At 47.4% G+C, this 26,747-nt stretch overlaps 1 protein-coding gene across 1 annotated transcript in view; it reads right to left on the bottom strand.

The window, feature by feature from the left end:
• Nucleotides 1-3,810: 3,810 nt before the first annotated feature.
• LOC106569675 (EEIG family member 2) overlaps nt 3,811-26,747 on the bottom strand; it is a 199,310-nt gene continuing 176,373 nt past the window's right edge. Inside the window, exons 6-11 of the mRNA XM_014141240.3 lie at nt 13,870-13,976; nt 11,050-11,145; nt 10,608-10,845; nt 10,255-10,391; nt 7,367-7,430; nt 3,811-7,026 (exon numbers count right to left, since the gene is read on the bottom strand). Coding sequence (XP_013996715.2) covers nt 6,984-7,026; nt 7,367-7,430; nt 10,255-10,391; nt 10,608-10,845; nt 11,050-11,145; nt 13,870-13,976 — 685 coding nt within the window. The 3' untranslated portion in view covers nt 3,811-6,983. The remainder of the gene's footprint in view (nt 7,027-7,366; nt 7,431-10,254; nt 10,392-10,607; nt 10,846-11,049; nt 11,146-13,869; nt 13,977-26,747) is intronic.

Below are 26,747 nucleotides of genomic sequence, written 5' to 3'. Positions count from 1 at the left end.
GGTCCTCAGAGAGAAGAGAGAAAGAAAGAGAATTAAAGGGAGCATACTTAAATTCACACAGGACACTGGATAAGACAAGAGAAATACTCCAGATATAACAGACTGACCCTAGCCCCCTGACACAAATTATTGCAGTATAAATACTGGAGGCTGAGACAGGAGGGGTCGGGAGACACTGTGGCCCCGTCCGACGATACCACTGGACAGGGCCAACCAGGCAGGATATATCCCCACCCACTTTGCCAAAGCACAGCCCCAACACCACTAGAGGGATATCTTCAAACCACCAACTTACTACCCTGAGACAAGGCCGAGTATAGCCCACGAAGATCTCCCCCACGGCACGAACCCGAGGGGGGCGCCAACCCAGACAGCAAGATCACGTCAGTGACTCAACCCACTCAAGTGACGCACCCCTCCTAGGGACGGCATGGAAGAGCACCAGTAAGCCAGTGACTCAGCCCCCGTAATAGGGTTAGAGGCAGAGAATCCCAGTGGAGAGGGGAACCGGCCAGGCAGAGAGAGCAAGGGCGATTCATCGCTCCAGTGCCTTTCAATTCACCTTCACACCCCTGGGCCAGACTACACTCAATCATAGGACCTACTGAAGAGATGAGTCTTCAATAAAGACTTAAAGGTCGAGACCGAGTCTGAGTCTCTCACATGGAAAGGCAGACCATTACATAAAAATAGAGCTCTATAGGAGAAAGTCCTGCCTCCAGCTGCTTGCTTAGAAATTCTAAGGACATTAAGGAGGCCTGCATCTTGTGATCGTAGCGTACGTGTAGGTATGTACGGCAGGACCAAATCAGAAATATAGGTAGGAGCAAGCCCATGTAATGCTGTGTAGGTTAGCAGTAACACCTTTAAATCAGCCCTAGCCTTAACAGGAAGCCAGTGTAGAGAGGCTAGCACTGGAGTAGGTCATATTCTCATCGTCTCCTCCTCGGCCCAGATACTGGTTCAATGTTGGGGTAGCTACTGTGTCTTTCATAATTTGCATACATTCAGTCCTAGCTGTGTACACAAGTAATCTGTCAAACTTTGATTTATGCCTACTACTCTTCCTCCATTTGAAAACATCCACCCCTTCCAAAAGCACAATGACCCTAAGCACACAGCCAAGACATTGCAGGAGTGGCTTCGGGACAAATCTCTGAATGTCCTTGAGTGGTCCAGCCAGAACCCGCACTTTAACCCAATCGAACACCTCTGGAGAGACCTGAAAACTACAGCTTCTATCATGACGTCTGGGCCCTTATTACACAGAAGGTAGGGTTGCTGGTTCATTCCCCCTTAATCACTGCAGTATTCTCTGACAATCCAGTCATGCAAGTCCCTTCTCCGACATATTCTAAAGGTGGGTTGAAAGACAGTTCTTCACTGCATGTATCCATTCCTCCCCTCCTTGCTATAATATATAGGCCTTTTCACGCTGCAAAAATCAGCATCACATTTACAATCTATTGTAGCAGCTCTGTGTTCCAGGAACGTTCCCTCCCTGCCAGTGATAGTATATAGCCACGGTAGCCAGCCATCTGTCCTCTGGTACTTTGTAAGTATCTCACCCAGAGGCAGGACTGCCAGACTGGCGGTGACGAGCAGGCCTGAGCGCTTTCTCAACCCCCACATGAGCCTGTGTTGAGTACTACTGACAGCAGTTATGTAACAGCTCTCTGAGCCAGCATGGATTCACTGTTTAAATATCACTAGCCGCTTTTGAAGCATCCATCCATCAATATTCCCATCCCATGGGACTAGGATATCTATTGTATCGAAAACAAGAAACACGTTTTCACCATGACAACATACATACTACATTTGGGTTTTGTAGCTGCCGGGAAGGAAAAGTAGGCTACAGTTTAGCAGGGGATAGGGAAAAAAATCCAAATCTATTGAGCGAGAGCTGTTGTTTCTTAAATAAATGTAATTGTTTTATTACTTTACAGAACAACACAGCATGTGTGTTTGTTATTTCTATACTGTATCCCAATTCACAATCTTCCAACATTTAGGACATTGAACAATGTGGGACCTGCACTTGCAACATCAGTCTACAGAAATAACCGTAAAAACAACAAACAAAGTAGGATATCAACATAATAAAGGTACATACAGTACGATAAGGGTATGAATTGGACAAACAAGAAAGTCATTAAAAGTTTAACATCATGAGTCCTGGACTTTCTGACAGGCCGCCCCCAGGTGGTGAAGGTAGGAAACAACATCTCCACCCCGCTGATCCTCAACACTGGGGCCCCACAAGGGTGCGTTCTCAGCCCTCTCCTGTACTCCCTGTTCACCCACGACTGCGTGGCCATGCACGCCTCCAACTCAATCATCAAGTTTGCAGACGACACTACAGTGGTAGGCCTGATTACCAACAACGACGAGACGGCCTACAGGGAGGAGGTGAGGGCCCTCGGAGTGTGGTGTCAGGAAAATAACCTCTCACTCAACGTCAACAAAACAAAGGAGATGATTGTGGACTTCAGGAAACAGCAGAGGGAGCAGCCCCCTATCCACATCGACAGCACAGTAGTGGAGAAGGTGGAAAGTTTTAAGTTCCTCGGCGGACAAACTGAAATGGTCCACCCACACAGACAGCGTGGTGAAGAAGACGCAACAGTGCCTCTTCAACCTCAGGAGGCTGAAGAAATTTGTCTTGTCACCTAAAACACTCACAAACTTTTACAGATGCACAATCGAGAGCATCCTGTCTGGCTGTATCACAGCCTGGTATGGCAACTGAAACGCCCTCAACTGCAAGGCTCTCCAGAGGGTAACACAGTCTGCACAACGCATCACCGGGGGCAAACTACCTGCCCTTCAGGACACCTACAGCACCCAATGTCACAGGAAGGCCAAAAAGATCATCAAGGACAACAACCACCCGATCCACTGCCTGTTCACCCAGCCATCACTAACAGAGTGGCTGCTGCCAACATACAGACTCAAATCTCTGCCCACTTAAATAAAAGGACTTAATGAAGGTATCACTAGTCACTTTAAATAGCGGTACTTGAATAATGTTTACATATCCTACATTACTCATCTCATATGTATATACTGTATTCTATACAATCTACTGCATCTTGCCTATGCCGCGCGGGCATTTCATGCATCCATATCTTTATATGTACATATTCTTATTCATCCCTTTACATTTGTGTGTATAAGGTAGTTGTTATGAATGTGTTAGATTACTTGTTAGATATTACTGCATTGTCAGAACTAGAAGCACAAGCATTTCGCTACACTCGCATTAACATCTGCTAACCATGTGTAGGAGACCAATAACATCTGCTAACCATGTGTAGGAGACCAATAACATCTGCTAACCATGTGTAGGAGACCAATAACATCTGCTAACCATGTGTAGGAGACCAATAACATCTGCTAACCATGTGTAGGAGACCAATAACATCTGCTAACCATGTGTAGGAGACCAATAACATCTGCTAACCATGTGTAGGAGACCAATAACATCTGCTAACCATGTGTAGGAGACCAATAACATCTGCTAACCATGTGTAGGAGACCAATAACATCTGCTAACCATGTGTAGGAGACCAATAACATCTGCTAACCATGTGTAGGAGACCAATAACATCTGCTAACCATGTGTAGGAGACCAATAACATCTGCTAACCATGTGTAGGAGACCAATAACATCTGCTAACCATGTGTAGGAGACCAATAACATCTGCTAACCATGTGTAGGAGACCAATAACATCTGCTAACCATGTGTAGGAGACCAATAACATCTGCTAACCATGTGTAGGAGACCAATAACATTTGATTTGAAGAGCATTCTTTCTTTAATTTATTCATACCAGTAAAAACCGACAAATGCAGAGTATCAACATACACAATCACAAGAACTAGTCTGAATGTGAAGTTGAATGACGCAACACTTACATCATGGATATAACAAACTCCACAAACAGTATTTCAACAAAGCACTGAACAAGACAAACATTTATAGAAATGTCATGTTTGGCCTTGCAGATACTTGATGGTTGGCAGGACTCTTAACATCCTGGTTTGATCGCTGTACTTGACTGACTCCATCTTCCCTTGAGTGAAGCTGTACTTGCCCCACTTTCCACTTTCAAAACGCCAACCATGTTTACTGTCCCTAAATCAGTTTTCCCTCCTACTTACTAGGAGTTGTTGCTAGGAGTACCTGTTGTTGTATGAAAATAAGCTTTCTGAAAAAATGTACGTTTTCTGTCCAAGGAGGCTTCTCTCCCAATACAGTTTTGTATATCAAAGCAACACAGTGTGAACTGAACTGTCCGTTTTGGGATCATAGAGCATAGTACATTTACTGTATAACCATTTTTCCTGAGGATTTGAAACCATAACCCTAATCTATAGTTACAAGGACATCTTCTTCACCTCCATCTGATGTTGACACTCCTCCTCCTCCCTTCGCTTTCTCCTCCTTTCATTACTTCATCGTAAGGAGCCAAGCAGCAACCCCATCTGGCACTTATATCATTTCTCTGCTCATAGAATCTTAAAAATGTTCTTGCCTCTTGGGTCTCCATGTATAGCTAAACAGATATGTCAGTTCATCTTTGTTCATTTGACAGAATAGGGCACCTGTAGGTCGGTGACGTCAGGCAAGCTGTGTGTGTATAGTTCTTTAGTCAGTTTTAAGGTCCTTGTGGAAAATGAAACCAGCTCATTGCCACACTTTGTCGGTTAAAACACCTGTGTGAAACACTACACATTTTACACAGTGAACATATCAAGCAGCAACATACCAAACAATAAAACAGTAAATTACAAAATACCTCCCAGAGTAACCTAGAACCATTTGGAAGGACTAAAAAAACAACAAGCCCTTTTTGTTGTAAGAGCTGAGCTTTCTCCTACTTGTATAACAAGAAGTCTTCATTGAACAGAAGGCCTGCAGAATTGAAAGTCTAACCTCTCTGGGTAGAGAACATTATACCACTCTGCACAGTTTAAGTCCAACAGTACTCAATATATACAGTGCATTCGGAAAGTATTCAGACCCCTTCCCTTTTTCCACATTTTGTTACTTTGCAGCCTTATTCTAAAATTGAGTAAATAAATTGTTTTCCTCATCAGTTTACACACAATACCCCATAATGACAACACAATACCCCATAATGACATCACAATACCCCATAATGACAACACAATACCCCATAATGACAACACAATACCCCATAATGACATCACAATACCCCATAATGACAACACAATACCCCATAATGACATCACAATACCCCATAATGACATCACAATACCACATAATGACAAAGCGAAAACAGGTTTTTAGACATTTTTGCACATTTATATAAAAAAAATAACTTACTTATATAAGTATTCAGACCCTTTATTACGAGACTCTAAATTGAGCTCAGTTGCATCCTGTTTCCAATGATCATCCTTGAGATGTTTCATCAACTTGGAGTCCACCTGTGGTAAATTTAATTGATTGGACATGATTTGGAAAGGCACACACCTGTCTATATAAGGTCCCACAGTTGACAGTGCATGTCAGAGCAAAAACCAAGCGATGAGGTCGAAGGATTTGTCCGTAGAGCTCGAAAACAGGATTGTGTCGAGGCACAGATCTGGGGAAGGGTACCAAAACATTTCTGCAGCATTGAAGGTCCCCAAGAACACAGTGGCCTCCTTCATTCTTAAATGGAAGAAGTTTGGAACCACCAAGACTTCCTAGAGCTGGGGGAGAAGGGTTGGGAGAAGGGTCGGGGGAGAAGGGTTGGGAGGTGAACAAGAACCCAATGGTCACTCTGAAAGAGCTCCAGTTCCTCTGTGGAGATGGGAGACACTTCCAGAAGGACAACCATCTCTGCAGCACTCAACCAATCAGGCTTTTATGGTAGAGTGGCCAGATGGAAGCCACTCCTCAGTAAAAGGCACATGACAGACCGCTTGGAGTTTGCCAAAAGGCACCTAAAGGACTCTCAGACCATGAGAAACAAGGTTCTCCGGTCTGATGAAACCAAGATTGAACTCTTTGGCCTGAATGCCAAGTGTCATGTCTGGAAGAAACCTGGCACCATCCCTACGGTGACGCATGGTAGTGGCAGCATCATGCTGTGGGGATGTTCTTCAGTGGCAGGGACTGGGAGACTAGTCAGGATCGAGGAAAAGATTAACGGAGAAAAGTACAAAGAGATCCTTGATGAAAATTTGCTCCAGAGCGCTCAGGACCTCAGACTGGGGCGAAGGTTCACTTTCCAAAAGGACAATGATCCAAAGCACACAGCCAAGACAATGCAGGAGTGGCTTTAGGACAAGTCTCTGAATGTCCTTGAGTGGCCCAGCCAGAACCCGCACTTTAACCCGATCGAACATCTCAGGAGAGACCTGAAAATAGCTGTGCAGCGACGCTCCCCATCCAACCTGACAGAGCTTGAGAGGTTCTGCAGAGAACAATGGGAGAAACTTCCCAAATACAAGTGTGCCAAGCTTGTAGCGTCATACCCAAGAAGACTTGAGACTGTAATCGCTGCCAAATGTGCTTCAACAAAGTCCTGAGTAAAGGGTCTGAATACTTATGTAAATGTGATATTTCCATTTTTAATAAATGTCGAAAAAACAGTTTTTGCTTTGTCATTATGGGGTATTGATTGTGTGTAGATTGAATATATATATATATATAAAATACATTTTAGAATAAGGCTGTAACAAAACGTGAAAAAAGATCAAGGGGTCTCAATACTTTCCGACTGCACAGTGTGTATATATATCAATATATCCTCTTTCTTCTCAAAGTTATTGAACAAGTTGTAATCATGACTTCAAGTCACCTCCTGGCTTCAACACTAGGGGAGCAGGCTCACACAGGTTCACACATCAGACCTGGACTCCCATTGGAACAAATGTCCTGCATAGAGGTGAGACTACTATTTCCCTCTGTCAGACTCTGTGGTGTTCTGGCACCTTATAAGACACATCCACTCCCAGGGGGTTAGCGTCTGATCACCACCTGCTCGTAGGGCCCCGCGCCAACCCTGAAAGAGAACGCCACACACGTTATTATCTAACCAGCAACAACTCACACCAAACAAGTGAAAGGGTGTTGCTGAAAAACTCTTCACAACAAACAATCACATTCTATTAATTACATATTCTATCTATTGGCCCATTAAAGGGATAGTGCAAGATTTTGACAATTAAGCCCTTTATCTACTTAATGGATATGTTTTATGTCTGTGTCCAGTATGAAGGAAGTTAGAGGTAGATAGTTAATTGCCAAAATTGTGCCCTATCCCCAGTGACAGTGATTGTTGCTAGGAGTGCCTGCTGTTGTGTGTCCCTTTGTAGTCATGCTATCTCTATGGTGTCACCCACCTGGTGTGTTGGCTTCCCAGCGCTGTGCTTCCACCTGGACCAACAAACAGCCTGAGCCCCTCCTCTGTAACGCACAAACAAGATACTGTCAATCAACGCAAGGTCACCGCGCTGCCAAAATGGCCCATGGTTATTTGCTTAGCCATCTAAAAATAAGTGGTTATTGACAAGCATTCTTTACTGTGAGAGAGACGGGGAGTGGAGGGGCTTTACTGTGAGAGAGACAGGGAGTGGAGGGGCTTTACTGTGAGAGAGACAGGGAGTGGAGGGGCTTTACTGTGAGAGAGACGGGGAGTGGAGGGGCTTTACTGTGAGAGAGACAGGGAGTGGAGGGGCTTTACTGTGAGAGAGACGGGGAGTGGAGGGGCTTTACTGTGAGAGAGACAGGGAGTGGAGGGGCTTTACTGTGAGAGAGACGGGGAGTGGAGGGGCTTTACTGTGAGAGAGACGGGGAGTGGAGGAGCTTTACTGTGAGAGAGACGGGGAGTGGAGGGGCTTTACTGTGAGAGAGACGGGGAGTGGAGGGGCTTTACTGTGAGAGAGACGGGGAGTGGAGGGGCTTTACTGTGAGAGAGACAGGGAGTGGAGGAGCTTTACTGTGAGAGACAGGGAGTGGAGGGGCTTTACCGTGAGAGACAGGGAGTGGAGGGGCTTTACCGTGAGAGACAGGGAGTGGAGGGGCTTTACTGTGAGAGAGACGGGGAGTGGAGGGGCTTTACTGTGAGAGAGACGGGGAGTGGAGGGGCTTTACTGTGAGAGAGACGGGGAGTGGAGGGGCTTTACTGTGAGAGAGACAGGGAGTGGAGGAGCTTTACTGTGAGAGACAGGGAGTGGAGGGGCTTTACCGTGAGAGACAGGGAGTGGAGGGGCTTTACCGTGAGAGACAGGGAGTGGAGGGGCTTTACTGTGAGAGAGACGGGGAGTGGAGGGGCTTTACTGTGAGAGAGACAGGGAGTGGAGGGGCTTTACTGTGAGAGAGACAGGGAGTGGAGGGGCTTTACTGTGAGAGAGACAGGGAGTGGAGGAGCTTTACTGTGAGAGAGACGGGGAGTGGAGGGGCTTTACTGTGAGAGAGACAGGGAGTGGAGGGGCTTTACTGTGAGAGACAGGGAGTGGAGGGGCTTTACTGTGAGAGAGACAGGGAGTGGAGGGGCTTTACTGTGAGAGAGACGGGGAGGGGAGGGGCTTTACCGTGAGAGAGACGGGGAGTGGAGGGGCTTTACTGTGAGAGAGACGGGGAGTGGAGGGGCTTTACTGTGAGAGACCGGGAGTGGAGGGGCTTTACTGTGAGAGAGACGGGGAGTGGAGGAGCTTTACTGTGAGAGAGACGGGGAGTGGAGGGGCTTTACTGTGAGAGAGACGGGGAGTGGAGGGGCTTTACTGTGAGAGAGACAGGGGAGTGGAGGGGCTTTACTGTGAGAGAGACAGGGAGTGGAGGGGCTTTACTGTGAGAGAGACAGGGAGTGGAGGGGCTTTACTGTGAGAGAGACAGGGAGTGGAGGGGCTTTACTGTGAGAGACAGGAAGTGGAGGGGCTTTACTGTGAGAGAGACGGGGAGTGGAGGGGCTTTACTGTGAGAGAGACGGGGAGTGGAGGGGCTTTACTGTGAGAGAGACGGGGAGTGGAGGGGCTTTACCGTGAGAGACGGGGAGTGGAGGAGCTTTACCGTGAGAGAGACAGGGAGTGGAGGGGCTTTACTGTGAGAGAGACAGGGAGTGGAGGGGCTTTACTGTGAGAGAGACAGGGAGTGGAGGGGCTTTACTGTGAGAGAGACAGGGAGTGGAGGGGCTTTACCGTGAGAGAGACAGGGAGTGGAGGGGCTTTACTGTGAGTGAGACAGGGAGTGGAGGGGCTTTACCGTGAGAGAGACAGGGAGTTAAGGGGCTTTGAAAAAACTAGTCAACTGAAATAGCTAATCAAAAAGTCCATTAGGTAAAGCAGAAGAAAGTGACCATAACTTGTGATGTGTACAGGACAGTATAGTCTGTCTGATGTGACTGGTGTATGCAGAGCTCTGCCTGGAGTCATCTCTCACATACTAAACTCTCTCTCCACTATGGCCTATATTCCTGCTAGTATCCATGGAAACAGTTTCCTCTACAATAGACTCCACTAAACCTTGGCTGCAGTCTCTGAAGAAAGAGAGCTGGGTAAAGTCTAGTCCTCTGAGCTAGTCTAAGTGTCTGAGTTGGGTAAAGTCTAGTCCTCTGAGCTAGTCTAAGTGTCTGAGCTGGGTAAAGTCTAGTCCTCTGAGCTAGTCTAAGTGTCTGAGCTGGGTAAAGTCTAGTCCTCTGAGCTAGTCTAAGTGTCTGAGCTGGGTAAAGTCTAGTCCTCTGAGCTAGTCTAAGTGTCTGAGCTGGGTAAAGTCTAGTCCTCTGAGCTTGTCTAAGTGTCTGAGCTGGGTAAAGTCTAGTCCTCTAAGCTTGTCTAAGTGTCTGAGCTGGGTAAAGTCTAGTCCTCTGAGCTAGTCTAAGTGTCTGAGCTGGGTAAAGTCTAGTCCTCTGAGCTAGTCTAAGTGTCTGAGCTGGGTAAAGTCTAGTCCTCTGAGCTAGTCTAAGTGTCTGAGCTGGGTAAAGTCTAGTCCTCTGAGCTAGTCTAAGTGTCTGAGCTGGGTAAAGTCTAGTCCTCTGAGCTAGTCTAAGTGTCTGAGCTGGGTAAAGTCTAGTCCTCTGAGCTAGTCTAAGTGTCTGAGCTGGGTAAAGTCTAGTCCTCTAAGCTTGTCTAAGTGTCTGAGCGGGTAAAGTCTAGTCCTCTGAGCTAGTCTAAGTGTCTGAGCTGGGTAAAGTCTAGTCCTCTGAGCTAGTCTAAGTGTCTGAGCTGGGTAAAGTCTAGTCCTCTGAGCTAGTCTAAGTGTCTGAGCTGGGTAACATCTAGCATGGTGAGCGTACCCTCAGCGCTGGAGTCCAGCAGGCCGTGGCTGAAGTCCTGGCTCTGGAGGATCTTCTCCACGATGTCGTCAGCGTCTACCCGTGTGGCGTCTACCCTCTTCAGCTGACACTCCACCGAGCTCTGCTTCACTGGATGCCTGACACACACACACACACACACACACACACACACACACACACACACACACACACACACACACACACACACACACACACACACACGTGAGAAAGAAAGAAGGGTGGATGAGATGGAACATTGCCAGCAGCACCATAACAGACTACTGTCCTCGTCTGATGATTACATTGTAATACTCCGTTGAAAGGTCAGAGGTGAGTGAGTGTGTAGATATTACCTGCTGAGTCTCTCTGAGGAGGCAGAGCTCTTTGCGGGGGTGAGGGGGTGTTCAGGCACAGGGGAGCAGGAACAGGTGACAGAGACAGGAGGTGTAGAGCGGGCCTCCCTCTCAGCCCCCCGGTCCACGCTGGGTTCAGGAATACTGCCGATGCCAGTGGAGGCAGAGCCCGCTGAGGGGTTCCTCTTGTGTGTGAGCTCTGATAGGCTGGAGGAGCGTGAGTGACCTGAGCTATAGCCTATGGGGAACGAGTAGGCAATGTTACACTCCACACGACAGTGACAGACACTTAATGGATACAGATTTCACAACCACAAAGATAACTCTGAGGGCAAGCTATGGCTTTTCAGACATTCATACATACTATTCATATCTTATTTCATTCATAATAGGTCATAACCATTTCTAATCAATATCTGGTTCAGACACGGTGTTTAGATACCTGACACTTTGGACTGTTGGCTGGCATAGCTGGATGTCCTAGAGTGGCCATATGCTCTTAGCTCATCCGGAACAGATACACACTTCCTTGGGGGCTCTGAGCAGGAGGGGATAGCAGCACAACGTCAGCACAACATCAGCACAACATCAGCACTAATGATTAGTGAATAACAGAGTTCAATCTTGCCATACTGCTGTAAATCAATTCAAAAGTGTCCAGAGCTGGCAGGATGTGTTTGGGTGAGTGTTCCTGCTACGCAGAGGCAGGGTGTGTGTGTATGGGGAGGCAGGGTGTGTGGGTGTACCTGGTACGGGGAGACAGGGTGTGTGTGTGTACCTGGTATGGGGAGGCAGGGTGTGTGTGTACGGGGAGGCAGGGTGTGTGGGTGTACCTGGTACGGGGAGACAGGGTGTGTGTGTGTACCTGGTATGGGGAGGCAGGGTGTGTACCTGGTATGGGGAGGCAGGGTGTGTGGGTGTACCTGGTATGGGGAGGCAGGGTGTGTGTGTGTACCTGGTATGGGGAGGCAGGGTGTGTGGGTGCACCTGGTACGGGGAGACAGGGTGTGTGTGTGTACCTGGTATGGGGAGGCAGGGTGTGGGTGTACCTGGTATGGGGAGGCAGGGTGTGTGGGTGTACCTGGTATGGGGAGGCAGGGTGTGTGGGTGTACCTGGTATGGGGAGGCAGGGTGTGTGTGTGTACCTGGTATGGGGAGGCAGGGTGTGTGTGTGTACCTGGTATGGGGAGGCAGGGTGTGTGTGTGTGTACCTGGTATGGGGAGGCAGGGTGTGTGTGTGTACCTGGTATGGGGAGGCAGGGTGTGTGTGTGTACCTGGTATGGGGAGGCAGGGTGTGTGTGTGTACCTGGTATGGGGAGGCAGGGTGTGTGGGTGTACCTGGTATGGGGAGGCAGGGTGTGGGTGTACCTGGTATGGGGAGGCAGGGTGTGTGTGTACCTGGTATGGGGAGGCAGGGTGTGTGGGTGTGGGTGTACCTGGTATGGGGAGGCAGGGTGTGTGGGTGTACCTGGTATGGGGAGGCAGGGTGTGTGGGTGTACCTGGTATGGGGAGGCAGGGTGTGTGGGTGTACCTGGTATGGGGAGGCAGGGTGTGTGGGTGTACCTGGTATGGGGAGGCAGGGTGTGTGGGTGTGGGTGTACCTGGTATGGGGAGGCAGGGTGTGGTACCTGGTATGGGGAGGCAGGGTGTGTGGGTGTACCTGGTATGGGGAGGCAGGGTGTGTACCTGGTATGGGGAGGCAGGGTGTGTGGGTGTACCTGGTATGGGGAGGCAGGGTGTGTACCTGGTATGGGGAGGCAGGGTGTGTGGGTGTACCTGGTATGGGGAGGCAGGGTGTGTGTGTACCTGGTATGGAGAGGCAGGGTGTGTGGGTGTACCTGGTATGGGGAGGCAGGGTGTGTGGGTGTACCTGGTATGGGGAGGCAGGGTGTGTGGGTGTACCTGGTATGGGGAGGCAGGGTGTGGGTGTACCTGGTATGGGGAGGCAGGGTGTGTGTGTGTACCTGGTATGGGGAGGCAGGGTGAGGGTGTACCTGGTATGGGGAGGCAGGGTGTGGGTGTACCTGGTATGGGGAGGCAGGGTGTGGGTGTACCTGGTATGGGGAGGCAGGGTGTGTGTGTGTGTACCTGGTATGGGGAGGCAGGGTGTGTGGGTGTACCTGGTATGGGGAGGCAGGGTGTGTGTGTGTACCTGGTATGGGGAGGCAGGGTGTGTGTGTGTACCTGGTATGGGGAGGCAGGGTGAGGGTGTACCTGGTATGGGGAGGCAGGGTGTGTGTGTGTGTGTACCTGGTATGGGGAGGCAGGGTGTGTGGGTGTACCTGGTATGGGGAGGCAGGGTGTGTGTGTGTACCTGGTATGGGGAGGCAGGGTGTGTGTGTGTACCTGGTATGGGGAGGCAGGGTGTGTGTGTGTACCTGGTATGGGGAGGCAGGGTGTGTGTGTGTACCTGGTATGGGGAGGCAGGGTGTGTGTGTGTACCTGGTATGGGGAGGCAGGGTGTGTGTGTGTACCTGGTATGGGGAGGCAGGGTGTGTGTGTACCTGGTATGGGGAGGCAGGGTGTGTGGGTGTACCTGGTATGGGGAGGCAGGGTGTGTGGGTGTACCTGGTATGGGGAGGCAGGGTGTGTGTGTGTACCTGGTATGGGGAGGCAGGGTGAGGGTGTACCTGGTATGGGGAGGCAGGGTGTGGGTGTACCTGGTATGGGGAGGCAGGGTGTGGGTGTACCTGGTATGGGGAGGCAGGGTGTGTGTGTGTGTACCTGGTATGGGGAGGCAGGGTGTGTGGGTGTACCTGGTATGGGGAGGCAGGGTGTGTGTGTGTACCTGGTATGGGGAGGCAGGGTGTGTGTGTGTACCTGGTATGGGGAGGCAGGGTGAGGGTGTACCTGCTATGGGGAGGCAGGGTGTGTGTGTGTGTGTACCTGGTATGGGGAGGCAGGGTGTGTGGGTGTACCTGGTATGGGGAGGCAGGGTGTGTGTGTACCTGGTATGGGGAGGCAGGGTGTGTGGGTGTACCTGGTATGGGGAGGCAGGGTGTGTGTGTGTACCTGGTATGGGGAGGCAGGGTGTGTGTGTGTACCTGGTATGGGGAGGCAGGGTGTGTGTGTACCTGGTATGGGGAGGCAGGGTGTGTGTGTGTACCTGGTATGGGGAGGCAGGGTGTGTGGGTGTACCTGGTATGGGGAGGCAGGGTGTGTACCTGGTATGGGGAGGCAGGGTGTGTGGGTGTACCTGGTATGGGGAGGCAGGGTGTGTGGGTGTACCTGGTATGGGGAGGCAGGGTGTGTGTGTGTACCTGGTATGGGGAGGCAGGGTGTGTGGGTGTCCCCTCCCTTCCTGTCTTCGTAGAGACACTCTGCCTCTGCCTGCTGGATGCCCAGTTTCATGGCTGTGGACGGTGGCCTAAAGGGGACACAGGGACATTGACATTCACCCTAACCCATTTTACAACCCAAACCCAACACCCCACCACACCTGTTCCAAACCTACTTCCTACCATGTACGGTTGTTGTTGGTTTGAGGATGTCCATCTGTTTGTTCATACGGTCATTTGAAAGTGACTGGCTAAATGGTATAAACACATCTTACACAACCATCCTGCCTACAACCCCATCCCTTCCTATAAACAACCTTACAACTGACTGCACAGGACATGAATCACAGTGAAGGACATGAATCACAGTAGAGGACATGAATCACAGTAGAGGACATGAATCACAGTGAAGGACATGAATCACAGTAGAGGACATTAATCACAGTAGAGGACATGAATCACAGTGAAGGACATGAATCACAGTAGAGGACATGAATCACAGTAGAGGACATGAATCCCAGTAGAGGACATGAATCACAGTAGAGGACATGAATCATACCCTATCAGAAGTGCTGATCTGAAATAAGATCCTAAAAGGTTTTCATGTATTAGCTGTGCTTCTGCTTTCATCTTTAATAACCCCGCTTTTACATAACCCCATCTCTCACTTCTTTTACAACACAGGAAACCACCCCATCTCTCACTTCTTTTACAACACAGGAAACCACCACGTCTCTCACTTCTTTTACAACACAGGAAACCACCCCATCTCTCACTTCTTTTACAACACAGGAAACCACCACGTCTCTCACAACACAGGAAGCGACCCCGTCTCTCACTTCTTTTACAACACAGGAAACCACCACGTCTCTCACAACACAGGAAACCACCCCGTGTCTCACTTCTTTTACAACACAGGAAACCACCACGTGTCTCACTTCTTTTACAACACAGGAAACCACCACGTGTCTCACTTCTTTTACAACACAGGAAACCACCACGTCGCTCACTTCTTTTACAACACAGGAAACCACCACGTGTCTCACTTCTTTTACAACACAGGAAACCACCACGTCTCTCACTTCTTTTACAACACAGGAAACCACCACGTCTCTCACTTCTTTTACAACACGGGAAACCACCACGTCTCTCACTTCTTTTACAACACAGGAAACCACCACGTGTCTCACTTCTTTTACAACACAGGAAACCACCCCGTCTCTCACTTCTTTTACAACACAGGAAACCACCACGTCTCTCACTTCTTTTACAACACAGGAAACCACCACATCTCTCACTTCTTTTACAACACAGGAAACCACCCCGTCTCTCACTTCTTTTACAACACAGGAAACCACCACGTCTCTCACTTCTTTTACAACACAGGAAACCACCACGTCTCTCACTTCTTTTACAACACAGGAAACCACCACGTGTCTCACTTCTTTTACAACACAGGAAACCACCACGTCTCTCACTTCTTTTACAACACAGGAACCCACCACGTCTCTCACTTCTTTTACAACACAGGAAACCACCCCGTCTCTCACTTCTTTTACAACACAGGAAACCACCACGTCTCTCACTTCTTTTACAACACAGGAAACCACCACGTGTCTCACTTCTTTTACAACACAGGAAACCACCACGTCTCTCACTTCTTTTACAACACAGGAAACCACCCCGTCTCTCACTTCTTTTACAACACAGGAAACCACCACGTCTCTCACAACACAGGAAACCACCCCGTCTCTCACTTCATTTAAAACACAGGAAACCACCCCGTCTCTCACTTCTTTTACAACACAGGAAACCACCACGTCTCTCACTTCTTTTACAACACAGGAAACCACCACGTCTCTCACTTCTTTTACAACACAGGAAACCACCACGTCTCTCACTTCTTTTACAACACAGGAAACCACCACGTCTCTCACTTCTTTTACAACACAGGAAACCACCACGTCTCTCACTTCTTTTACAACACAGGAAACCACCACGTGTCTCACTTCTTTTACAACACAGGAAACCACCACGTGTCTCACTTCTTTTACAACACAGGAAACCACCACGTCTCTCACTTCTTTTACAACACAGGAAACCACCACGTCTCTCACTTCTTTTACAACACAGGAAACCACCACGTCTCTCACTTCTTTTACAACACAGGAAACCACCACGTCTCTCACTTCTTTTACAACACAGGAAACCACCACGTCTCTCACTTCTTTTACAACACAGGAAACCACCACGTCTCTCACTTCTTTTACAACACAGGAAACCACCACGTCTCTCACTTCTTTTACAACACAGGAAACCACCACGTCTCTCACGTCTTTTACAACACAGGAAACCACCACGTCTCTCACTTCTTTTACAACACAGGAAACCACCCCGTCTCTCACTTCTTTTACAACACAGGAAACCACCCCGTCTCTCACTTCTTTTACAACACAGGAAACCACAACGTCTCTCACTTCTTTTACAACACAGGAAACCACCACGTGTCTCACAACACAGGAAACCACCCCGTCTCTCACTTCATTTAAAACACAGGAAACCACCACGTCTCTCACTTATTTTACAACACAGGAAACCACCACGTCTCTCACTTCTTTTACAAAACAGGAAACCACCACGTGTCTCACTTCTTTTACAACACAGGAAACCACCACGTCTCTCACTTCTTTTACATCACAGGAAACCACCACGTCTCTCACTTCTTTTACAACACAGGAAACCACCACGTGTCTCACTTCTTTTACAACACAGGAAACCACCACGTCTCTCACTTCTTTTACAACACAGGAAACCACCACGTCTCTCACTTCTTTTACAACACAGGAAACCACCACGTGTCTCACTTCTTTTACAACACAGGAAACCACCACGTCTCTCACTTCTTTTACAACACAGGAAACCACCACGTCTCTCACTTCTTTTACAACACAGGAAACCACCACGTGTCTCACTTCTTTTACAACACAGGAAACCACCACGTCTCTCACTTCTTTTACAACACAGGAAACCACCACGTCTCTCACTTCTTTTACAACACAGGAAACCACCACGTCTCTCACTTCTTTTACAACACAGGAAACCACCACGTGTCTCACTTCTTTTACAACACAGGAAACCACCACGTCTCTCACTTCTTTTACAACACAGGAAACCACCACGTCTCTCACTTCTTTTACAACACAGGAAACCACCACGTGTCTCACTTCTTTTACAACACAGGAAACCACCACGTCTCTCACTTCTTTTACAACACAGGAAACCACCACGTGTCTCACTTATTTTACAACACAGGAAAACACCACGTCTCTCACATCTTTTACAACACAGGAAACCACCCCGTCTCTCACTTCTTTTACAACACAGGAAACCACCACGTCTCTCACAACACAGGAAACCACCCCGTCTCTCACTTCATTTAAAACACAGGAAACCACCACGTCTCTCACTTCTTTTACAACACAGGAAACCACCACGTGTCTCACTTCTTTTACAACACAGGAAACCACCACGTCTCTCACAACACAGGAAGCGACCCCGTCTCTCACTTCTTTTACAACACAGGCAACCACCACGTCTCTCACAACACAGGAAACCACCCCGTGTCTCACTTCTTTTACAACACAGGAAACCACCACGTGTCTCACTTCTTTTACAACACAGGAAACCACCACGTGTCTCACTTCTTTTACAACACAGGAAACCACCACGTCTCTCACTTCTTTTACAACACAGGAAACCACCACGTCTCTCACTTCTTTTACAACACAGGAAACCACCACGTGTCTCACTTCTTTTACAACACAGGAAACCACCACGTCTCTCACTTCTTTTACAACACAGGAAACCACCACGTCTCTCACTTCTTTTACAACACAGGAAACCACCACATCTCTCACTTCTTTTACAACACAGGAAACCACCCCGTCTCTCACTTCTTTTACAACACAGGAAACCACCCCGTCTCTCACTTCTTTTACAACACAGGAAACCACCACGTCTCTCACTTCTTTTACAACACAGGAAACCACCACGTGTCTCACTTCTTTTACAACACAGGAAACCACCACGTCTCTCACTTCTTTTACAACACAGGAACCCACCACGTCTCTCACTTCTTTTACAACACAGGAAACCACCCCGTCTCTCACTTCTTTTACAACACAGGAAACCACCACGTCTCTCACTTCTTTTACAACACAGGAAACCACCACGTGTCTCACTTATTTTACAACACAGGAAACCACCACGTCTCTCACTTCTTTTACAACACAGGAAACCACCCCGTCTCTCACTTCTTTTACAACACAGGAAACCACCACGTCTCTCACAACACAGGAAACCACCCCGTCTCTCACTTCATTTAAAACACAGGAAACCACCCCGTCTCTCACTTCTTTTACAACACAGGAAACCACCACGTCTCTCACTTCTTTTACAACACAGGAAACCACCACGTCTCTCACTTCTTTTACAACACAGGAAACCACCACGTCTCTCACTTCTTTTACAACACAGGAAACCACCACGTCTCTCACTTCTTTTACAACACAGGAAACCACCACGTCTCTCACTTCTTTTACAACACAGGAAACCACCACGTGTCTCACTTCTTTTACAACACAGGAAACCACCACGTGTCTCACTTCTTTTACAACACAGGAAACCACCACGTCTCTCACTTATTTTACAACACAGGAAACCACCACGTCTCTCACTTCTTTTACAACACAGGAAACCACCACGTCTCTCACTTCTTTTACAACACAGGAAACCACCACGTCTCTCACTTCTTTTACAACACAGGAAACCACCACGTCTCTCACTTCTTTTACAACACAGGAAACCACCACGTCTCTCACTTCATTTTACAACACAGGAAACCACCACGTCTCTCACTTCTTTTACAACACAGGAAACCACCACGTCTCTCACGTCTTTTACAACACAGGAAACCACCACGTCTCTCACTTCTTTTACAACACAGGAAACCACCCCGTCTCTCACTTCTTTTACAACACAGGAAACCACCCCGTCTCTCACTTCTTTTACAACACAGGAAACCACAACGTCTCTCACTTCTTTTACAACACAGGAAACCACCACGTGTCTCACAACACAGGAAACCACCCCGTCTCTCACTTCATTTAAAACACAGGAAACCACCACGTCTCTCACTTATTTTACAACACAGGAAACCACCACGTCTCTCACTTCTTTTACAAAACAGGAAACCACCACGTGTCTCACTTCTTTTACAACACAGGAAACCACCACGTCTCTCACTTCTTTTACAACACAGGAAACCACCACGTCTCTCACTTCTTTTACATCACAGGAAACCACCACGTCTCTCACTTCTTTTACAACACAGGAAACCACCACGTGTCTCACTTCTTTTACAACACAGGAAACCACCACGTCTCTCACTTCTTTTACAACACAGGAAACCACCACGTCTCTCACTTCTTTTACAACACAGGAAACCACCACGTGTCTCACTTCTTTTACAACACAGGAAACCACCACGTCTCTCACTTCTTTTACAACACAGGAAACCACCACGTCTCTCACTTCTTTTACAACACAGGAAACCACCACGTGTCTCACTTCTTTTACAACACAGGAAACCACCACGTCTCTCACTTCTTTTACAACACAGGAAACCACCACGTCTCTCACTTCTTTTACAACACAGGAAACCACCACGTCTCTCACTTCTTTTACAACACAGGAAACCACCACGTGTCTCACTTCTTTTACAACACAGGAAACCACCACGTCTCTCACTTCTTTTACAACACAGGAAACCACCACGTCTCTCACTTCTTTTACAACACAGGAAACCACCACGTGTCTCACTTCTTTTACAACACAGGAAACCACCACGTCTCTCACTTCTTTTACAACACAGGAAACCACCACGTGTCTCACTTATTTTACAACACAGGAAAACACCACGTCTCTCACATCTTTTACAACACAGGAAACCACCCCGTCTCTCACTTCTTTTACAACACAGGAAACCACCACGTCTCTCACAACACAGGAAACCACCCCGTCTCTCACTTCATTTAAAACACAGGAAACCACCACGTCTCTCACTTCTTTTACAACACAGGAAACCACCACGTGTCTCACTTCTTTTACAACACAGGAAACCACCACGTCTCTCACTTCTTTTACAACACAGGAAACCACCACGTCTCTCACGTCTTTTACAACACAGGAAACCACCACGTCTCTCACTTCTTTTAAAACACAGGAAACCACCCCGACTCTCACTTCTTTTACAACACAGGAAACCACCACGTCTCTCACAACACAGGAAACCACCATGTCTCTCACTTTTTTTACAACACAGGAAACCACCACGTCTCTCACTTCTTTTACAACACAGGAAACCACCACGTCTCTCACTTCTTTTACAACACAGGAAACCACCACGTGTCTCACTTCTTTTACAACACAGGAAACCACCACGTCTCTCACTTCTTTTACAACACAGGAAACCGCCACGTCTCTCACTTCTTTTACAACACAGGAAACCGCCACGTGTCTCACTTCTTTTACAACACAGGAAACCGCCACGTGTCTCACTTCTTTTACAACACAGGAAACCGCCACGTCTCTCACTTCTTTTACAACACAGGAAACCACCACGTCTCTCACTTCTTTTACAACACAGGAAACCACCACGTGTCTCACTTCTTTTACAACACAGGAAACCACCACGTCTCTCACTTCTTTTACAACACAGGAAACCACCACGTGTCTCACTTCTTTTACAACACAGGAAACCACCACGTCTCTCACTTCTTTTACAACACAGGAAACCACCACGTCTCTCACATCTTTTATAAAACAGGAAACCACCACGTCTCTCACTTCTTTTACAACACAGGAAACCACCACGTGTCTCACTTCTTTTACAACACAGGAAACCACCACGTCTCTCACTTCTTTTACAACACAGGAAACCACCACGTGTCTCACTTCTTTTACAACACAGGAAACCACCACGTGTCTCAATTCTTTTACAACACAGGAAACCACCACGTGTCTCACTTCTTTTACAACACAGGAAACCACCACGTCTCTCACTTCTTTTACAACACAGGAACCCACCACGTCTCTCACTTCTTTTACAACACAGGAAACCACCACGTCTCTCACTTCTTTTACAACACAGGAAACCACCCCGTCTCTCACTTCTTTTACAACACAGGAAACCACCACGTGTCTCACTTCTTTTACAACACAGGAAACCACCACATCTCTCACTTCTTTTACAACACAGGAAACCACCACGTGTTTCACTTCTTTTACAACACAGGAAACCACCACGTCTCTCACTTCTTTTACAACACAGGAAACCACCACGTGTCTCACTTATTTTACAACACAGGAAAACACCACGTCTCTCACATCTTTTACAACACAGGAAACCACCCCGTCTCTCACTTCTTTTACAACACAGGAAACCACCACGTCTCTCACAACACAGGAAACCACCCCGTCTCTCACTTCATTTAAAACACAGGAAACCACCACGTCTCTCACTTCTTTTACAACACAGGAAACCACCACGTGTCTCACTTCTTTTACAACACAGGAAACCACCACGTCTCTCACTTCTTTTACAACACAGGAAACCACCACGTCTCTCACTTCTTTTACAACACAGGAAACCACCCCGACTCTCACTTCTTTTACAACACAGGAAACCACCACGTCTCTCACAACACAGGAAACCACCACGTCTCTCACTTCTTTTACAACACAGGAAACCACCACGTCTCTCACTTCTTTTACAACACAGGAAACCACCACGTGTCTCACTTCTTTTACAACACAGGAAACCACCACGTCTCTCACTTCTTTTACAACACAGGAAACCGCCACGTCTCTCACTTCTTTTACAACACAGGAAACCGCCACGTGTCTCACTTCTTTTACAACACAGGAAACCGCCACGTGTCTCACTTCTTTTACAACACAGGAAACCGCCACGTCTCTCACTTCTTTTACAACACAGGAAACCACCACGTCTCTCACTTCTTTTACAACACAGGAAACCACCACGTGTCTCACTTCTTTTACAACACAGGAAACCACCACGTCTCTCACTTCTTTTACAACACAGGAAACCACCACGTGTCTCACTTCTTTTACAACACAGGAAACCACCACGTCTCTCACTTCTTTTACAACACAGGAAACCACCCCGACTCTCACTTCTTTTACAACACAGGAAACCACCACGTCTCTCACAACACAGGAAACCACCACGTCTCTCACTTCTTTTACAACACAGGAAACCACCACGTCTCTCACTTCTTTTACAACACAGGAAACCACCACGTGTCTCACTTCTTTTACAACACAGGAAACCACCACGTCTCTCACTTCTTTTACAACACAGGAAACCGCCACGTCTCTCACTTCTTTTACAACACAGGAAACCGCCACGTGTCTCACTTCTTTTACAACACAGGAAACCTCCACGTGTCTCACTTCTTTTACAACACAGGAAACCGCCACGTCTCTCACTTCTTTTACAACACAGGAAACCACCACGTCTCTCACTTCTTTTACAACACAGGAAACCACCACGTGTCTCACTTCTTTTACAACACAGGAAACCACCACGTCTCTCACTTCTTTTACAACACAGGAAACCACCACGTGTCTCACTTCTTTTACAACACAGGAAACCACCACGTCTCTCAATTCTTTTACAACACAGGAAACCACCACGTCTCTCACTTCTTTTACAACACAGGAAACCACCACGTCTCTCACTTCTTTTACAACACAGGAAACCACCCCGTCTCTCACTTCTTTTACAACACAGGAAACCACCCCGTCTCTCACTTCTTTTACAACACAGGAAACCACAACGTCTCTCACTTCTTTTACAACACAGGAAACCACCACGTGTCTCACAACACAGGAAACCACCCCGTCTCTCACTTCATTTAAAACACAGGAAACCACCACGTCTCTCACTTATTTTACAACACAGGAAACCACCACGTCTCTCACTTCTTTTACAACACAGGAAACCACCACGTGTCTCACTTCTTTTACATCACAGGAAACCACCACGTCTCTCACTTCTTTTACAACACAGGAAACCACCACGTCTCTCACTTCTTTTACATCACAGGAAACCACCACGTCTCTCACTTCTTTTACAACACAGGAAACCACCACGTGTCTCACTTCTTTTACAACACAGGAAACCACCACGTCTCTCACTTCTTTTACAACACAGGAAACCACCACGTCTCTCACTTCTTTTACAACACAGGAAACCACCACGTGTCTCACTTCTTTTACAACACAGGAAACCACCACGTCTCTCACTTCTTTTACAACACAGGAAACCACCACGTCTCTCACTTCTTTTACAACACAGGAAACCACCACGTGTCTCACTTCTTTTACAACACAGGAAACCACCACGTCTCTCACTTCTTTTACAACACAGGAAACCACCACGTGTCTCACTTATTTTACAACACAGGAAAACACCACGTCTCTCACATCTTTTACAACACAGGAAACCACCCCGTCTCTCACTTCTTTTACAACACAGGAAACCACCACGTCTCTCACAACACAGGAAACCACCCCGTCTCTCACTTCATTTAAAACACAGGAAACCACCACGTCTCTCACTTCTTTTACAACACAGGAAACCACCACGTGTCTCACTTCTTTTACAACACAGGAAACCACCACGTCTCTCACTTCTTTTACAACACAGGAAACCACCACGTCTCTCACTTCTTTTACAACACAGGAAACCACCACGTCTCTCACTTCTTTTAATACACAGGAAACCACCCCGACTCTCACTTCTTTTACAACACAGGAAACCACCACGTCTGTCACAACACAGGAAACCACCATGTCTCTCACTTTTTTTACAACACAGGAAACCACCACGTCTCTCACTTCTTTTACAACACAGGAAACCACCACGTCTCTCACTTCTTTTACAACACAGGAAACCACCACGTGTCTCACTTCTTTTACAACACAGGAAACCACCACGTCTCTCACTTCTTTTACAACACAGGAAACCGCCACGTCTCTCACTTCTTTTACAACACAGGAAACCGCCACGTGTCTCACTTCTTTTACAACACAGGAAACCGCCACGTGTCTCACTTCTTTTACAACACAGGAAACCGCCACGTCTCTCACTTCTTTTACAACACAGGAAACCACCACGTCTCTCACTTCTTTTACAACACAGGAAACCACCACGTGTCTCACTTCTTTTACAACACAGGAAACCACCACGTCTCTCACTTCTTTTACAACACAGGAAACCACCACGTGTCTCACTTCTTTTACAACACAGGAAACCACCACGTCTCTCACTTCTTTTACAACACAGGAAACCACCACGTCTCTCACATCTTTTATAAAACAGGAAACCACCACGTCTCTCACTTCTTTTACAACACAGGAAACCACCACGTGTCTCACTTCTTTTACAACACAGGAAACCACCACGTCTCTCACTTCTTTTACAACACAGGAAACCACCACGTGTCTCACTTCTTTTACAACACAGGAAACCACCACGTGTCTCACTTCTTTTACAACACAGGAAACCACCACGTGTCTCACTTCTTTTACAACACAGGAAACCACCACGTCTCTCACTTCTTTTACAACACAGGAACCCACCACGTCTCTCACTTCTTTTACAACACAGGAAACCACCACGTCTCTCACTTCTTTTACAACACAGGAAACCACCCCGTCTCTCACTTCTTTTACAACACAGGAAACCACCACGTGTCTCACTTCTTTTACAACACAGGAAACCACCACGTCTCTCACTTCTTTTACAACACAGGAAACCACCACGTGTCTCACTTCTTTTACAACACAGGAAACCACCACGTCTCTCACTTCTTTTACAACACAGGAAACCACCACGTGTCTCACTTATTTTACAACACAGGAAAACACCACGTCTCTCACATCTTTTACAACACAGGAAACCACCCCGTCTCTCACAACACAGGAAACCACCCCGTCTCTCACTTCATTTAAAACACAGGAAACCACCACGTCTCTCACTTCTTTTACAACACAGGAAACCACCACGTGTCTCACTTCTTTTACAACACAGGAAACCACCACGTCTCTCACTTCTTTTACAACACAGGAAACCACCACGTCTCTCACTTCTTTTACAACACAGGAAACCACCACGTCTCTCACTTCTTTTAAAACACAGGAAACCACCCCGACTCTCACTTCTTTTACAACACAGGAAACCACCACGTCTCTCACAACACAGGAAACCACCACGTCTCTCACTTCTTTTACAACACAGGAAACCACCACGTCTCTCACTTCTTTTACAACACAGGAAACCACCACGTGTCTCACTTCTTTTACAACACAGGAAACCACCACGTCTCTCACTTCTTTTACAACACAGGAAACCACCACGTCTCTCACTTCTTTTACAACACAGGAAACCACCACGTGTCTCACTTCTTTTACAACACAGGAAACCACCACGTCTCTCACTTCTTTTACAACACAGGAAACCACCACGTGTCTCACTTATTTTACAACACAGGAAAACACCACGTCTCTCACATCTTTTACAACACAGGAAACCACCCCGTCTCTCACTTCTTTTACAACACAGGAAACCACCACGTCTCTCACAACACAGGAAACCACCCCGTCTCTCACTTAATTTAAAACACAGGAAACCACCACGTCTCTCACTTCTTTTACAACACAGGAAACCACCACGTGTCTCACTTCTTTTACAACACAGGAAACCACCACGTCTCTCACTTCTTTTACAACACAGGAAACCACCACGTCTCTCACTTCTTTTACAACACAGGAAACCACCACGTCTCTCACTTCTTTTAATACACAGGAAACCACCCCGACTCTCACTTCTTTTACAACACAGGAAACCACCACGTCTCTCACAACACAGGAAACCACCATGTCTCTCACTTTTTTTACAACACAGGAAACCACCACGTCTCTCACTTCTTTTACAACACAGGAAACCACCACGTCTCTCACTTCTTTTACAACACAGGAAACCACCACGTGTCTCACTTCTTTTACAACACAGGAAACCACCACGTCTCTCACTTCTTTTACAACACAGGAAACCACCACGTGTCTCACTTCTTTTACAACACAGGAAACCACCACGTCTCTCACTTCTTTTACAACACAGGAAACCGCCACGTCTCTCACTTCTTTTACAACACAGGAAACCGCCACGTGTCTCACTTCTTTTACAACACAGGAAACCGCCACGTGTCTCACTTCTTTTACAACACAGGAAACCGCCACGTCTCTCACTTCTTTTACAACACAGGAAACCACCACGTCTCTCACTTCTTTTACAACACAGGAAACCACCACGTGTCTCACTTCTTTTACAACACAGGAAACCACCACGTCTCTCACTTCTTTTACAACACAGGAAACCACCACGTGTCTCACTTCTTTTACAACACAGGAAACCACCACGTCTCTCACTTCTTTTACAACACAGGAAACCACCACGTCTCTCACATCTTTTATAAAACAGGAAACCACCACGTCTCTCACTTCTTTTACAACACAGGAAACCACCACGTGTCTCACTTCTTTTACAACACAGGAAACCACCACGTCTCTCACTTCTTTTACAACACAGGAAACCACCACGTCTCTCACTTCTTTTACAACACAGGAAACCACCACGTGTCTCACTTCTTTTACAACACAGGAAACCACCACGTCTCTCACTTCTTTTACAACACAGGAAACCACCACGTCTC

Source organism: Salmo salar, chromosome 14 (genome assembly GCF_965601325.2).
Source record: "Salmo salar chromosome 14, fSalSal1, whole genome shotgun sequence".
Taxonomy (NCBI): domain Eukaryota; kingdom Metazoa; phylum Chordata; class Actinopteri; order Salmoniformes; family Salmonidae; genus Salmo; species Salmo salar.
The sequence above is the reverse complement of the archived record's forward strand: the minus strand, read 5'-3'. Positions and strand labels throughout refer to the sequence as shown.